The sequence below is a fragment of the Penicillium roqueforti genome, assembly GCF_015533775.1.
Source record: "Penicillium roqueforti strain LCP96 04111 chromosome Unknown scaffold_55, whole genome shotgun sequence".
Lineage (NCBI taxonomy): Eukaryota > Fungi > Ascomycota > Eurotiomycetes > Eurotiales > Aspergillaceae > Penicillium > Penicillium roqueforti.
In genome coordinates, this window is record NW_024067619.1 from 56,808 (window position 1) to 71,929 (window position 15,122).

Below are 15,122 nucleotides of genomic sequence, written 5' to 3' on the forward strand. Positions count from 1 at the left end.
GTCTTACGCTGTCATTCGATATCAACTTCGATTCCTGTAATTGCGGCAAAAATTCGATTCATTGGCGCAACACATTTGAGCTGGGGAAACGGGCATCCATGATGATTATCAGGCCCACTTGGTAGGGTCTTTCTCCCAACCGGACTTTCTTGGTGGCCTAGTTGAACGCCAGAGGACAAAGGTCATGTCGGAAAATTCCTCGTCGAGATCGAAGCGGTCGGGGTCTCGGAAACCTGCAATGTGCCTAAAGACAGTAAGCATATTCTGTTTCATAATAGGTGCATATCGTATATCACATACATACCTCCGGTTGACTCGTATATAATATTCTGCAAAAGAGGGAGCTATGGATGCCATCCATGATGCTTCAACTCTCTTAGGTTTGTCAGTTTCACTCTTAACACGCTAATGGGGATTCTGTAAACATACTCCTAGATACGGCGGAACTTCGTGCGAACGGCCTTGTATAAATGCGCCGATTCAGGCCTCTAGAACTGATCTGTATCAAGTGGCTTCCTACGGACCATTTCCCATACAATATGTGTTATATAGCCGTCTAGAGCCACGCCGTCCTTGCCTTGCTTTCCTTCTTTGTGGGCGAGGAGAGCTGGGACCATAGTACAGTGTTATTCACTGAGATCCTTCGAGCTTTTAGCTCCAAATGCTGACGGGGTGGAGCTGCCTATTATTATCGAAGCTGGGGGAGCTGGGACTCTATTCCGGGGTTAGGAATCTGAAAGTAAATTCTCATGAATGCCTTCTTGCTACTATCTGTCGCACTGTAGCAGAGGTACTTTGACACAGCGAAGGAAGGTCCACCACCCAGCTCAAATTCACGGTTGGTAATGCTTTAGAAATCCTCGGTGAGTTTCTCCTCGAGAACCCACTGCTGAGGCGAGGGAGTGGTGAAGGTCACTTGTGTGCCTAGGCAATTATCTGAATATCCCATGATAGACATGTTGGTGTGAAGATTTGATGACAAGAGTGCAAAAAGAAAGAGAAAAAGCTGATCAGAGATGAGTGAAGAAACCGAAAATTTGAAGGTGAAGGCGTGACAATGATTGAAAGATGTCGCGATAATACATTGTGGAATGGCGGAAGAACCAAAGTGAAATTTCCTATCTCCCTTCCTCTTCCGCTAACTTCCCTCCGCTCTTATTCCTATAGAAAAAGCGCCTTATAATCTATAGGGCTACATATATCTAGTATAGAGAAGAGAAATGCTACCGACACGCGTTGTTCTTTAGCGTATCAGAACTTCGGCAGAACTAATCCACAAGCTACCTAAAGTAGTTAGGGGCAATCCAAATGTACCAGGGCGGCAAGAGGGGATTTCCTAACAAATCAAAAAAAAAGACAAAAACATACATCAGTGAGGATGGATTCGCTGGTGGTCACCTGCGAAGGTGTATAGCGGCCAGCGGTCGAATGCCTGATTTTGCCTGATTTTATACTGGCAAATACCTGGATTACAACGACAGAGAGCATCTAAAATAAAGCTATTCCTACTACGTAAGTCTCTGTTCGCCTAAGTCTTGGTGGTTTGAAGATATTCCGACCGCATATATTTGTTTATTTATTTATTTCCTGATCTTAAAGTTGTTCTTACTATACAAACCTCCATCTCCCTCCAATTCGAGTATTCTTACTCTTCCTCTAACCTTATCCACTATCTTCCCCCGGCCTAGCTCTAGCGTAGCGAAGTATCCTAAGAATAAGCTCGCGGTCGCCTCCGTGCCCTTTCTACGGGAGGGGGCGATACCACTGCTATAAGAGGTAGCGAGACTATAATTAATGCCATGCATACTGGAAATAGAGTGCCAAGAGGTACACTGCCTTATCAGGATTAGCCCCTAAGACAATAGTGCCTTCCGTTTACAAAACACAGTAGTTATAGGCGGCATAAATCAGGCATTTAAGGCATCAGCTCTGCAACATTAGGCATTCGGCCACTGGCCGCTATACACCTTCGCAGTCACCCATCCCGAACTACATACAATACAGTATGTACTAACTGACAGCCGAGCAAGAGTACAACATAATTGGGCCACGATACTCAGCTGAAACGGCCGGCATCTTGGCATCTGCACACAGCCACGCAAGAACCCTAGTAATTGGTTACTTTATGGCTCGAATTATGGGTCCTAGTCCTCAAGATCGTGGTTCGTGCCAAACCCGTCGATCCTGTTTTTCGCTCATTGCGAAGGACACCTTGCTCTTTGAAAGCCTTGCAGGAATATATATATGGGTCTACAAAAATAGCAAGATATTGCAAAGTGGTGCTGGGATTTATAGGCCTATTGAAGGTTTTCATAACAGAGAATAAGCACTGAAGGTGACTTTGTCCCATAGTATTCCATTTGACACCTTGCCCTAATTTCTCAAAGGTGGATCAGATATATGAAAGGTTGTTCTCCGTGATTATGATTTTCTATATCCCACTTGGATCTCTGGTCCGTTAGAGAGTCAATCTAAGCATATGTCAGTACGAGTATCAAATAGTGTTAGTCGATTTGAGACTGACAAACCTTTCTAGTTGTGCAATAAAATCCACCCCTGCATTCTCCCTTGATTGGGAACAGTGTCCGGCTTTGCACCCCTCACAAAGTTTTCTGTTGTGAGGACCTCTGCTGCTGCCGGAATTCGAAATCGTCTCTACTGGCACTCCGTTCCATTTTTTGATCCGGTAGACAATTCTCTCGGCGTATGACTGGTCCAGCACTGGTCGACTGACCCAACTGCATGTTTTACAGTGTTGGTGGTATACCCTCGCATTATATTCTTGCCCTGGGTATAGACGAATTGTGACGGCGATCATTTTGCTTGACCATCCTTTGGATTTGCATCCTGGGTTATGGCATACAAAGCGACCCATTATGTTTGTATCATGATCTCTGATGCGCCTTGCGTCATTGTCATCCTCATGGAATTTGAAATGAAGATTTTCCTCGACCAACAATGTTGATACCTCGTCGTGAAGAGCTGGATACATAGACCATTTGGCTATGGGCTTCTTATTTTTAGCTGGAACCATCTTATGTGGCATGTAGAGCAGCTGGAAGAATGAAACGATCAAGATATTCTTTTGACCTTGATGAAGGATGCGTGTTAAAGTCAAAAGATCGGATAGAAGCTGGTAGGGGTAGTTTGAAGAGTGCGATAGCTGGCTTTTATCGTCAGAAATCCAGTATTTTCACAAATTATGACGGCAAGAAAAGGTTCGCTATGAGAGTGGGCAAGAAGAGAAAAATGGAAGGGGGGGATAGAGAGTAGATATAGACCACCGAAAAAAAGCAAACAACGTTCGAGAGGCTTGCCATCATGGTGCCTCCGATAGTAAAGCTTACTTGATTGCTGCCACCTGTACACCTGTCTGACCAATCTCGAAATACCACGTAGAATGATTCTTGCATTTTCGGGAACCAATGAGCCAGTCTTCGGCCATGGTCCGCTGAACAGAGGCCAAAATCCTCACAAGATAAAGCTGTACTTTGTCAGCGGGTTCTCGTTGTCTAAGTATTTTATTGAATCCAGCGATTCTTTGGAGTCCGAATTAGAACTCTCGCATAGTCCAAGGAAGGTGGTATCTAGCTCCCATCAAACAAAACCCCGCTCCATCTGCCGTCGTGCTTTGATATATGGGTACCTAATCACCATGGTATATGACGGCTCTTATTGCTTCGTCACACGCATGCGCCGAAGAATGCAAGTATGCGTTGGCACAAAACTCGTACTAATGACTAGGCTTTTAGTCTTTCATATATCCCTCCGCCGTTGATACTGGAAATTCCGGTACCAGAAGAAAAAATCAATGAAGGCATCTACTAATCCATTCTCTATGAATTTGATACATATCACAAAATTATCTCTATTCTTTGTAAGGATATCTTTTCTCACAACCCTGACAAAGATATCGGCATAAGTGTAGATTGTGAAGTATAAGCTAAATTGATTTCCGTCTCAATTTCACCTCGCCATGGGATTGAAGAGGAAGCCTTCGGACGAAGAAGCCAGTCTTTCTTCCCGAGCGTGAGATTCTGACTGCAAAAAGACCCTATAGGTGGTTGGGACCCGCATAAACCATGAGGTCGACATTGGAGAGACTTTTCAAAGATTAATGAAGACATCAGTGGATATCGCCAGTACGCATAATTTGTGTAATATTTACCCTGTTATTTAGACAGGTTAGAAAGCTATATATATCCGTTAATCAGAGGAATTTGGTATTTCGGGAAACGGAACTAATATGCGATGTAACCACACTAATGTTGGGGTAGTTTCACCTTCTGCGCTGGTGTTTCATCATACTTTGGTTGTTGCCCGGGCCATTCCTCTCTAACAACCTACGAAAATGAAGTTTTAGATATTGTGGGTAGCAGCTCATATTTGTTGATTCGTTTTCAATTTCCTTATGGGTAGCACTACAAGGTGCGTTAGTATCCTTGATTGAGAAAGGCCGACTGGCGAACTTTCCAGTCCCATCAGTGGTCAAATGTAGACCTCATTGGCGGGTTATTTCAAGCTAAGACCAGCGCATAATCTTGCGCCACTGGAATACAGTTGAGGGCACACTACCTTCTGGCTTAAAGGGGATGGCGAGATGAGGATTTGGCTATTGATTTTCTACTCGCTTCACAGGAACAGACCTAAGCCACGGCGCACAAAGAACCAGTTGCTGATCACCCAGTACAATAAGTCTAGCTCAACCGATCTGAGGGTTACATGGGTTGGTCAGTACAGCCCCGGGTCTAGTTCACGCATAGTACTTGAAATATTTTTGGGCCCCGTCGCACTTGGCGGCGGCACTGTACAAACTATAGAACGTAGTCAGCATTGTCGCGTGATATGGATACCAAAGTGAGTGGAGTCTTAAGAAGACTGAAAGTGTGGGACATTTTGAAGAAGCTTTCTAAGAGCATAGAGGACTGGTGGAGAAAAAGAGCCTTCCATGATTCCAAAGGAGTACTCAGTCTACTCTAGCTTATCTAGCACGTAATTTCTTCTGGCTAGATCTTTACTTAGAGCTTTGGGCAGAGAATGAACTAGATTAATTTCCCCGAAACTCAAATCCAGCAGTTTGACCCCATGGCGATCGCTACCTAGATGAACGGCCCGGAGCTGCCCGCTGATCCCGACTCTCCCTACGCTGTAGGGCAGCTACAACAGTAATATTAGTTCATTACCTCCTTGAAACTAGGATTGGGGGCCGCGAAGATGAAGTTTCGCCTGCGAGTTTCCACATACGTCAGTGTTGGACTATATATTAGTATTTATATCTAGACAACTGTCGGGATGCCCATAGCTATACTCTTTCACTTTTCAAGTCTCAGGCCTACACTTTACCCATGCCATTCACATCCAAAGAACGGAAGCAGGTCGAAAGACTCAAACGGAAGTATAGAATTGAATTCCGCGGAGAGGTTCCAAGCTCTGAATGGCCCGATAGCCATCGTCCGACTTTTAATGCGGTTGATGAGCTAGGAAAGAGGCAATTCGACACCTATGCGGCTTGTGCGACAGCCATTGAAAATGCACCATGGACTGCAGAAATAAAGAAACATGCCGATGAACTCTCTGAGCGGGCTAAGCGCTGTGTGAGTCGAAATGAATCGACCTGGCGGTTTGCGTGCGAACCCTACGCATTAGCTCGACTTACTTCAGAGGTCGTATGGTAGGAATTCTAATTCCAACGATATTAACAAGATGGCTTATATTGGAACCCAGCAAGTTCTGTCGAAAGCGAGTATGGCGTTCAGAAATCGAAGCGACAAGTGAGGGGAACTCGACTATGACAGAAGCCCTGCGTGTTAGGCAGAATAAACGAGAGCCCTGTCGGTGTCCGCGAGACTTCAGACTTGAGGATTCGTGAGTTACAGATTAGGAACACATCACCCGCTAGTCACTGGCACTAACAAGCCACGCAGAATGGAAGCTGTCGGGTTGAATCGGATTTTTGGCCATCGGGAAGATGAACCAGTACACCACGACTCAACTATCCAGAAAGAACTACCAAGTGCAACAAAACCGGATGCAATCTACGGACTTCGGCAGACTCGAAACATTGAAAACCTCTTGAACGATACAGCGTGTATACATAGAGCGGAGGATGATCACGATATGCTTGTTCATGAGATCCTGGGAGATCCGCCGCTCAGTGAGGATGGAGATCCAGTGGTGTTCCCGTTTCTTCTTCTCGAAGCGAAGTCGGCGAAGTCGGCAGATAGCGATTGGAATTCCATTAAGTTGCAATCCGCGTTTCCGGTGCGGACTCTGTTATGCACGCAGGAGTTGTTGAAGAATATGACTGAGCCGCACGCGAAGCAGCAGGCTGATCCATTAGTCTGGTTACTAATGAATAGAGGAGAGGATTGGCGAGTGTCTGTGGCATGCGTATATAATGATGCAGGCGAGAAACCTGGGACCATCGGTACTACTGAATATGTTTGTTTAACCTGCGGGTCTTGTTCCAAGAGACGTTTCCTGTAAAAATGGCACATGCTAACTTTCTCCCAGCAAATCTTCGATCTATGGGGAGGCTCTATTACATCGAGAAATGGGGCATTGCAACTCCTACTGATTGTCGATTATGTCTTTGAGTGGGCTCGTGACATATATCGCGAGGACATATTAAACAAACTAAGGATCATAGCATCCGGGGAGAATGATTGTGCAAGCATGATTCATCCAGATACCGACATATTTTCCACATTCACAGCAATACATCCTAACATGTCGGATGAAAACGATAGAAGCATCCAAGACAGCTATCATCGGGGTCTTAAAAGTTTCGAAGCAATGGACAACCAGCTGGGGATCATTCGACATGCCACCTTTGTCGAGAGTCAATATCGTTGCTTTTTAGTGACAAGAGACAATGTGACGACGATGCTACAATCAACCCAAGATCACGCTAGGAAAATCCTCGCCAGACAAATCATCACAAAGTTACAAGAGACTCCTCTATCGATAAGTTGGGCCTGCCTGGGTATGATGGAGGAGGAGTGGACTGGACGTTCCAGGATGCCACGATCACATCATCTCGATCAAACCAAATTCTATGCTTCAGTGACATATGCTTCATTCCTACTACCAAACTGGGTGAAAGTTCGGGAGTTGACCGTGATCGCCGTTGCTGAAGATGCATTTGAGCATCTTGTTACAGCCTCCGTGTACAGCCCCCGGCGAGTAACTTGTCTGCCGCCTTTGGTGAGAAACGAATGTGAAATCGAAGTGCTGAAGAATATCATCGCTAAATTTCATGCGGGAAATACGAGACATATCCTCTTCGCTGCCATCCGACGAATTTGTCTGAGAATAGGTGGCGGGGGATTTCAGATTCGGTTGGTGGCTAGCAATGCAATCCCTAGGGATATCGTCCATTACATTTACAACCTGTTCAAGAAAGGGGAACTCGAACCCCAAGAACCATTTTTGCATACATCGAGTTCCTTTGACCAGATACATTTGTCAAATTCCTCACTGGAGCCTTTTAACTTCGGTAATCTCGATGTTTCCACGGACGGGTGTGTTCTGGTCTATGCCCACGGCCATAAACACGATGCTGGACGCCAGATGAGCTCGGTATGCGTCTTTCTTATTGATGGACCACCCGATTTACCAACGCCAGAGACTTTAGGTATGGCAATCAAAAACACGTTTGAGAACCATGATGTCTATCACACCTCGCGGATTCATAGGGTCCCGAACATCCGCGGCCTAGGAAAGGATAAAGCTGGAAAAAGGTGGAATATCAACAATTCTTATGGTATTTTCTCAGAAGGATTTCAATTTGTAGATTGGATCCTATCTCTGGGTTGCGAACCTCCCGTTCGCCAAGGTTCGTTACGGCCCGGGATGAGCGCGTATCTCTTTTTACGCAATCATTACCCTTGGCAGGAACCTGGATACATTTATCCATCCATTGCCAGGCGAATTTTCAACATTTACAAAATTGTCACTCGGGAGGTTCAATACTGGCGGACTATTGCGAAGGAATGCAAAGACCAGGGGATCGACTGCTGTGATCTTTGCGCCGGTGAAGTGGAAATTGGGCTAAATATTTGCAAACGGTGCAGTGCTGAGATCGTCCAAGTAGAAGAGTTTTGGTTCAAAAATGCCCTTCTTGGGAAACAGCCAATTGACTATAGACCCATCGACCAAGACTTTCAAGAATTCGCGCGAAATTTGCGTTTCAACATGGAAGATCATGAAACAAGCGACATCGATGTCAAGTTTGAGAAATACCTCAGTTTCTACGAGGAACTAGATGAGGGATACGATGACTTGCATGAATTACGAACGCAAACTATGAAGTTTGAGAGGATTCAGCGGGAAGCAGAGTGGCAATCTAGGAAACGGAAAAGGTCTTCTGATATATAGGTTCAGAAACTGACTTCGCGGAGTAGATTTAAATCGTGAAGGTACTATTATTCAAACCGCTACTGTTTCGAAGGTTGTTACACCCCAAATGTCATTTAGCTTACCCAATGATAAATTTTCTTCATTCTACCTCTACCTCTCCGAAAGGACTTTGTCGTTGACATTGAAGATATCCTATTATACCACACAGATACAGCTCCCCGAGGCTAATGTACTGGCTATATAATGTTTGTTCTGTGAATTAAATAAGAACTGACGTTGCGTTGCGAACCAAAGTCACAGCCTCGTATCTGAGAGTTTTGATTTTATGCATAGGATCATGCTCTGACGGGCTCAGGGAACGAGATAGATCCAGAACAAAGCCATACGTCGATAAATGAAGAGGTGATTTAATGAAAGGTGGTTCCGAGGTTAGGGAATGTTGGGTTGTTTGCATGTTTTACGTCCAAGGTTTGTATATTACCCATGGTTGACAAGCTCTTACCTGGGCAACTTTCTCAAGTCTCTTTCTATCAGTCACTCCAATCGCATCATTTGCAACATCATTAATCCCTAACCTATCATGTCTAACTCTTCCAACTCTGGTTAAGTCCTCTCTGGCCTCGAAGGTACACAAATTACGATGAACACTCCGCCCCAACCCCTAATTAACTTCATGCCTAAGATCTGGGAGATAGTCGAAAAGATTGAAGGGAATATCGTGACCCAGTCCGAGCAAAATTTCATTGATGGTAGGGGTCCTGCATACGTTGCTGGAAAGGTTTTGTGTCGCCCCTCCGGTGCGCAAGGGCCCCTCGGGTTCTTGCGTATCTACCAGCAGATACCCTGGCTTGGAACAGAATTGCAAAAGGCTTCAGTCCGAGCTGCCCAGGCTATCGGGCCCTTCGAGCCCCCAGAGCTCCAAGCCCTGAAGCACTTCAAGCAGCGAGGCTGTAAAGTTGTTCCCGAGCTTCTTGGATATCAGTTTGGGAAGCAGGATAAGGGAGATATCATATCGGGCGGATTTGTCACATATGTGATATGGGAGAAGGTGCCTGGCGAGCCCTTGGAATTCACCCGGTTCTGGAATTGCACTTTCTCGGAGCGGCAAAACATTCGCGTCAAGTTCCGACAGATTTGCGAGTACGTTGCCTACGCGATTGCCTATTCAGGGCTGACATGAACTAGGATGCTTTTACCGTTTGACTACCAAGTCTGGGTACCCAGTTCCACTTAAATCATATACGAATGGTCTACTGGGGAGATGTACGTGTGATAGATCAAGCCTCTTTCTCTTAAGTTATCTTCCTGGATTTTCATTCGAGTTGATGGTGGTTTATATGATAATCCACTGGTTCAGAAATAGCTTATCACGATAAATGCAAGTTCAAACTAGCCTTTTAAGAATTCGGGATTCATTATCACCTAATACAACTATTAATATAATTCACAAGCGAGTGGCCACCCTACCCAAAACGCTTCCATGAATTAGGACTTAGTTAGTTCAACCACCCACCATGCCACCAATACGCTCCCAATTATCTACAGATTCAATAGAGCAAGAGGATAGGATCTCATTAGCTATCCAGGCTTTGGAGAATCAAGAATTTACCAGTATCTCTCTTGCCGCTCGCACTTTTAATGCACCGCGTTTAATACTTCGGCACCGCCTTAGTGGTATATAATACCGCGCGACTTTTCGCGCTAACTTAACTGAATTATTAAAGGAGGACAAACGGGGGAGAGGGATATATAATAGCTAGTCCTTAGGCCTAAGCCTTCCTTCTCCATGAATAAAATTCCGAATTGACATTGTACCTACTTCTTTCATCCCAGCTGTACAAAACCTTCTACCAATTGGTGACCTCTGTCCCTATATATCGAGGGTTCTTATGTCTCGTCAAGCTTCATTTCCAAAAATTTATCAATAGAGGTCCATAAAAGTTGAGAGCTATTAGAACTATAAGACCCCTAGGTATAGAATACCTAAGGGAATGCTATATATAATGGAGGATTAGGAAATAGAGATGGTAGTATATATAGTAGTATCTTAGAAACTAATAGCTACTTCCCTAAAGAAGCAGCATACGAGGATAATATATAGGTTATGGGTCATATGACCCATAGAGGCTGTGCAGGCAGCATACATTGCTCCTGTCCAGTCCACAGTCCCCCACGCACCCGGGACGCGTGCTTCCACGTACCGTGACAGGTGTCATACTTCAGGCATCAGCCTTCTTAGTACTGGGGTCCTGACAATACGCCGTATCGTAATATATCTTATACTTCAATCTGAAAAGTATGTTCTAGAGGTATTAGAACTACAGCGCAAAATTATTAACCAGAGGAAAGTAATTAGCGAGACGAAAGCAGGTATTATAATCGCTAGGGATCTATACAAAGCTCGCTAGGCTTATAAGCTCAAGTTAAATAAGCTCAAACAGGTAATCGAGACCGAAATTACCTAGAAGAATACAGCCTATACCATCGAGATATAGGAGCTTAAGGCGGATTTGGAAAAGTAGATAAGGAAAGCTGAGCAGAATAAACGAAGGCTAGAGAAGTCGATATAGGATTTACATAGGGATGAAGAAAGAGCTTGGAAAAAGAAACTCAAGGTACTTGAAGATATTTTTTTCGATAAGCTAGTAGCCAAGGAACAAGAGCTACGCGATATGGAGGAGTCTTATGGATTTTTGGCATGTCGCCATCGGAGCACGTATCGTGAAATTCTCGCTGAAAGGCGTTAGGCTTCATTGTAGCAGGTTGCTGGATATCCGGGTCAAATGATAGATGGAGATATTTGTGCCTTCCAGTGCCCCCCACCGCCTTCTGAGTCACTTGCTGTACTAGTAGAGAACTAGTATGGAGCCCCATTTACGAAGGCAGTCCCTTACTGCTAGCTTGGGGGCCGAAGGGTTCTCCCATTATACGATTGTACGATATCCAACGCTAGTATTCTAGTCATTAATAGTCTTTGACAAAACTCAATTTTCGACCGACAAAATGGGTTATTTTTCTATTTTTCAACCCAACTTTTTGTACAAAATCATAAACAAATCATAAAGAGTCCTGAAAAGACAAGTTTCCTTCCTAATTAGGAATTTTATGCAAAAAGTTGGGTTGAAAATGGGTCCAAGATGGGTCCTGGGTCTAACGTTTGGACCCATTTGTGGGTTGTGTCAAAGCGTAGTCTAGTCATTAATCCGTCGGAGGATTGTACGTTTTTGTACGAAACCCTTATTTAAAGTAAATTGGAGGGATGAGAGGTATACACAGAGTTTCTTGAAAGGCATGGCTATATAATGCGTAATGTCTCATCAATTCAAGTAATAGCCACACTCATTGTACCGTCCATTGGAAGTAATGCCGCCCGCTTCGTCTCTCGTGCTCTTATTCTCTTGACTCTCTTATTGCAATGGTGCCGATGATTACTTCTTCGTTGGCGATCTCGCCCAATATACTACCAATGGAGTTTGTCCCCCTTGCAATTTATCCCGGTTTAAAGCAGGGAAACTGTCTAACACGTTTTAGGTCCCAACTCCTACTCTCTCAGGAGATGTGCTCGATGCCACTGCAGTGGGCGACCCAGCCGAAAACGGGATCATGCTGTTTCTGTCTCCAGACCTGGAGGACAGCGTCAATTCCGTGATGGACAGTAAGTGTGCAGAACTTGACTCGGCGTGTTACCAAGCCGTTATAGACGTCCTCGAAGACTCGGATAGGGTACTTATAACTCGCAGCCTTGAAAAGCGCCAAGTGGGCGTGCTAGCAGCCGCGGCTGTTGCCGTTGCAGGGATACTATTCCCAATGTTCTACCGCTTGGATTCGAACCATGATATTCCGGTACCCCTGGTGATTCCTGCGGCTCACATAGAAGATGCCTTCAATTTGGAAACAGCCACTGCTATTGTTGTTGTCACTGAAGGGGGATCTGGAGTGACGGTCACTGCCCCGCCGGACCAGGACAAAGCTTACGGGTGAGGGTCCCCTACCTTTACCTAGACTAGAACCCTCAATTAACAATATCCTAGTGAAAATAGGTATAAGCTCTGTAATTGATGAAAGATATGCTGGATATAGTTCCCAATCGGGGGTTTCAACTTTAGATGTTCCGACCGGAAGAAGCTGACTGGGTGTCCCCTGAAGTTGTCAAACAACAGACAAGAAAACAGAACGACCACGGTCGTTCCAATATGAAATTGGTATTTCAGGAAACCGAAGATCAGGACGTGAAAAATTGGTAATGGTAGTGTGATTGCCTAGGAGTAGAGATGCCTCCCGAAGGATGGAAAGATCCGACCCCGGGGAAGATCACTGATGACTGGAGGAGAACCTTCAAATGTTAGAACCCTCAAGTGCTATAAGCCCTGCTGAAAATACCGAACCGAGAAAGTGCGCGGGCCCGAAGTATGATTACGTAATCTCACCACCCGTCCACGGGTCCACGGGTCCACGGGTCCACGGGTGGACCCTGCACTTCCTGCAGAAGTGAGGCCCCCGTCGACCGAAGTCTTATACACTCTGCCAAGTCTTTTCTACATCCCACTCAGCTTGAACTCATCATCTATTCACCAAGTCTTCCCGTAGTTGATTCTAGTGGACCACAGCTGTGAAGAAACTGGATATTTCAGCCCTACGTGAATTCTTTTCGCCTTTTCTTTCACGTCCTCGCTGAGCATCGTGAATTTGCCCCGCCTTCGTCTTCTACGAACATCTCCTTATCCCACCTCGCGTCATTTGTTGCGTCCTCTGAGGTTCGTGAATTCTTCTCGCCTTGTCTTTTGCGTCCTCTCTGAGGATCGTCTTTCAATTTTCCCACTTCTGTCGATAACAGTAAGCCCCTCGGCTCAGGGTCCCAGAACCTTTTTTGTCATTCCAACGATTATTCCATCTCCCAAAACATGGAACCAGCCCAGACGCAGTTGGCTAGAGCTACTCCAGCTGTAAGCCAGAACGGAGGAACATTGAACCCATCAATCCATTCCGACCGTCTGTCAGTCGCCTATATGTCTCTATGGAGTACATTCCAAACGGACGCTTGCCGAGTGTTCCTACAAGCTGGCATAGCCCATGAAGTTCCACTGAACGATGAGACGGAACTTTACACAGTCGGTAATGAGCTTGGTTTAACCGGGAGGTTTGTCCGCAATGTCTGCGACCCAGTTATCAAAGCCCTCGAATTGGTGCCAGGTATGGCGTCAACCCGATTTGCTGATTTTCAGGCAATCTCCACCCCACAAATGACTACCCCAGACGTATGTTTGGGGCTGGTTGCGACCAGCCTTAGACCTGGTAACGTTCATCTGGTTGGAGAAATGAAAACGCCCTGGACCATCTCGGACGAAGATCTTCATATCAACCGGCCCGAATCATTTCGCCTCGAGCCACTGATAGGTATGCCTGCCTAGCATTCTCTCACTTTCACGTCAAGTTCGCTGACTCTTGGCCCTTTGCTTAGGACAACTTGTTGCTCAGATGCGTACATGTTCAACTCGGTTTGGATTTCTGTCCACCTACAACTCCACCGTTTTTGTTAAACGAGAAGCCGACTCTTCTTTTCTCCTTTCGTCGCCTATTTGGCGTGGCGTTACACAGCCTTCCCTTCGCCAGTTACTTGCTGGTTTCTGTTTAATGGCCGTGTCGGGGCCAAAGTACGTTGAAAGCGAGACATTTAAGCCAAGAAACGTAAGTATTGATTTGGGCAACTGTCTAGGATATAGAAAAGCTGCTAATATACTGAGAAGCTACGAGGCCCTCCTCCTTCCCGGGTCTCCGGCCGTCTACTTGATATTTCAGCTTACTACTCCCCGTCGATGGCGAACCAAGAAGAGACTATCACATCGAATAGTGTGATTATTAACGCTGGCGGACCTACCCCTAGGGTCGTTAACTGCCTTCAGCTATTATCAGAACCAACAGTTCAAAACAAGGCGACCTGGCTAGCAACTATGGGTGGATCAACGGTGATACTTAAGTGCTGGGGACCTCAATACGATGAGCTGTGAGTCAGATTACTTCAATAGCTTGCTATTGGAATTACTAACTTGTTACGTTTAGGTTTGAAGCGGAGGCGGAAGTTTACAACCGCATTTGGGCCCAGCAGCCGGCCGGACGTCGCAACTTCGCCAAGTGGATCTCCAGGGGGGAAATTGTTTGCTCAACTATATTCCCATCAGGCTATGTTCTTGTTCTAGAGCAGAGAGCCGGAATACGGCTTGACCGACTCTGGCATGATCTATCCGAGGGTGAACGGGCTTACATTCAGTCCGACTGCCTTAATGGCATCCATGCTTTGCGACAAGTGGGCTTCCGACTTGATGATCCTGGACAGCACAATATTCTCTATGACAGAGATAGTCGTGTGGTAACTCTTCTTGACTTCGAAAGTGCGCAACTATTAGAAAGTCACACCTATATCTCAACATATTATGAGATGCGCATCATATTTCGCTCCGACCTTCTGTTAGGACGTCCATCTGGAGGTTAAGCCGAAAGTTACGGAGGTGCTGAGGGTTACGGAATTGCTCCTGGTTACAAACTCTTTCAAGGTTACGAGGTCGACGAGGGGCTCGGCAGATCCTTTACCTCGATCAGATTGCGTTAATGGTTCTTTCGGTTGTATCGATAGGGCGATAATTGCTTCTTTTAAGACAGAAACCAATTAAACTGAATGCATTTTCTGGATCCAGTCGAGAATCTAGCATTACAGTGACCGACTAGAAGGTATTGGATTATAACTCTTCAATCAAGTAAGACTAATT

The 15,122-nt window shown here is 45.5% G+C and overlaps 4 protein-coding genes across 4 annotated transcripts; 3 read left to right on the forward strand and 1 right to left on the reverse strand.

Moving 5' to 3' along the window:
- Positions 1-2,458: 2,458 nt before the first annotated feature.
- LCP9604111_9660 (3CxxC-type zinc finger protein) lies at positions 2,459-2,818 on the reverse strand (the record flags this gene model as incomplete). The annotated part of the gene is made up of 2 exons (XM_039077939.1): positions 2,459-2,471; positions 2,529-2,818. The coding sequence occupies 2 exons, from the start codon at positions 2,816-2,818 to the stop codon at positions 2,459-2,461; spliced, it is 303 nt and encodes a 100-aa protein (XP_038924359.1).
- A 2,527-nt stretch (positions 2,819-5,345) lies between these two features.
- Positions 5,346-6,486, forward strand: LCP9604111_9661 (uncharacterized protein; the record flags this gene model as incomplete). The annotated part of the gene is made up of 3 exons (XM_039077940.1): positions 5,346-5,671; positions 5,725-5,865; positions 5,925-6,486. The coding sequence occupies 3 exons, from the start codon at positions 5,346-5,348 to the stop codon at positions 6,484-6,486; spliced, it is 1,029 nt and encodes a 342-aa protein (XP_038924360.1).
- Positions 6,487-9,001: 2,515 nt separating this feature from the next.
- Positions 9,002-9,541, forward strand: LCP9604111_9662 (uncharacterized protein; the record flags this gene model as incomplete). Its single annotated transcript, XM_039077941.1, has 1 exon — positions 9,002-9,541. One exon carries the CDS (start codon positions 9,002-9,004, stop codon positions 9,539-9,541), a length of 540 nt encoding a protein of 179 aa, XP_038924361.1.
- A 2,423-nt stretch (positions 9,542-11,964) lies between these two features.
- LCP9604111_9663 (uncharacterized protein) lies at positions 11,965-14,848 on the forward strand (the record flags this gene model as incomplete). The annotated part of the gene is made up of 6 exons (XM_039077942.1): positions 11,965-12,016; positions 12,062-12,338; positions 13,292-13,755; positions 13,820-14,046; positions 14,106-14,362; positions 14,419-14,848. The coding sequence occupies 6 exons, from the start codon at positions 11,965-11,967 to the stop codon at positions 14,846-14,848; spliced, it is 1,707 nt and encodes a 568-aa protein (XP_038924362.1).
- Between the last annotated feature and the right edge of the window lie 274 nt (positions 14,849-15,122).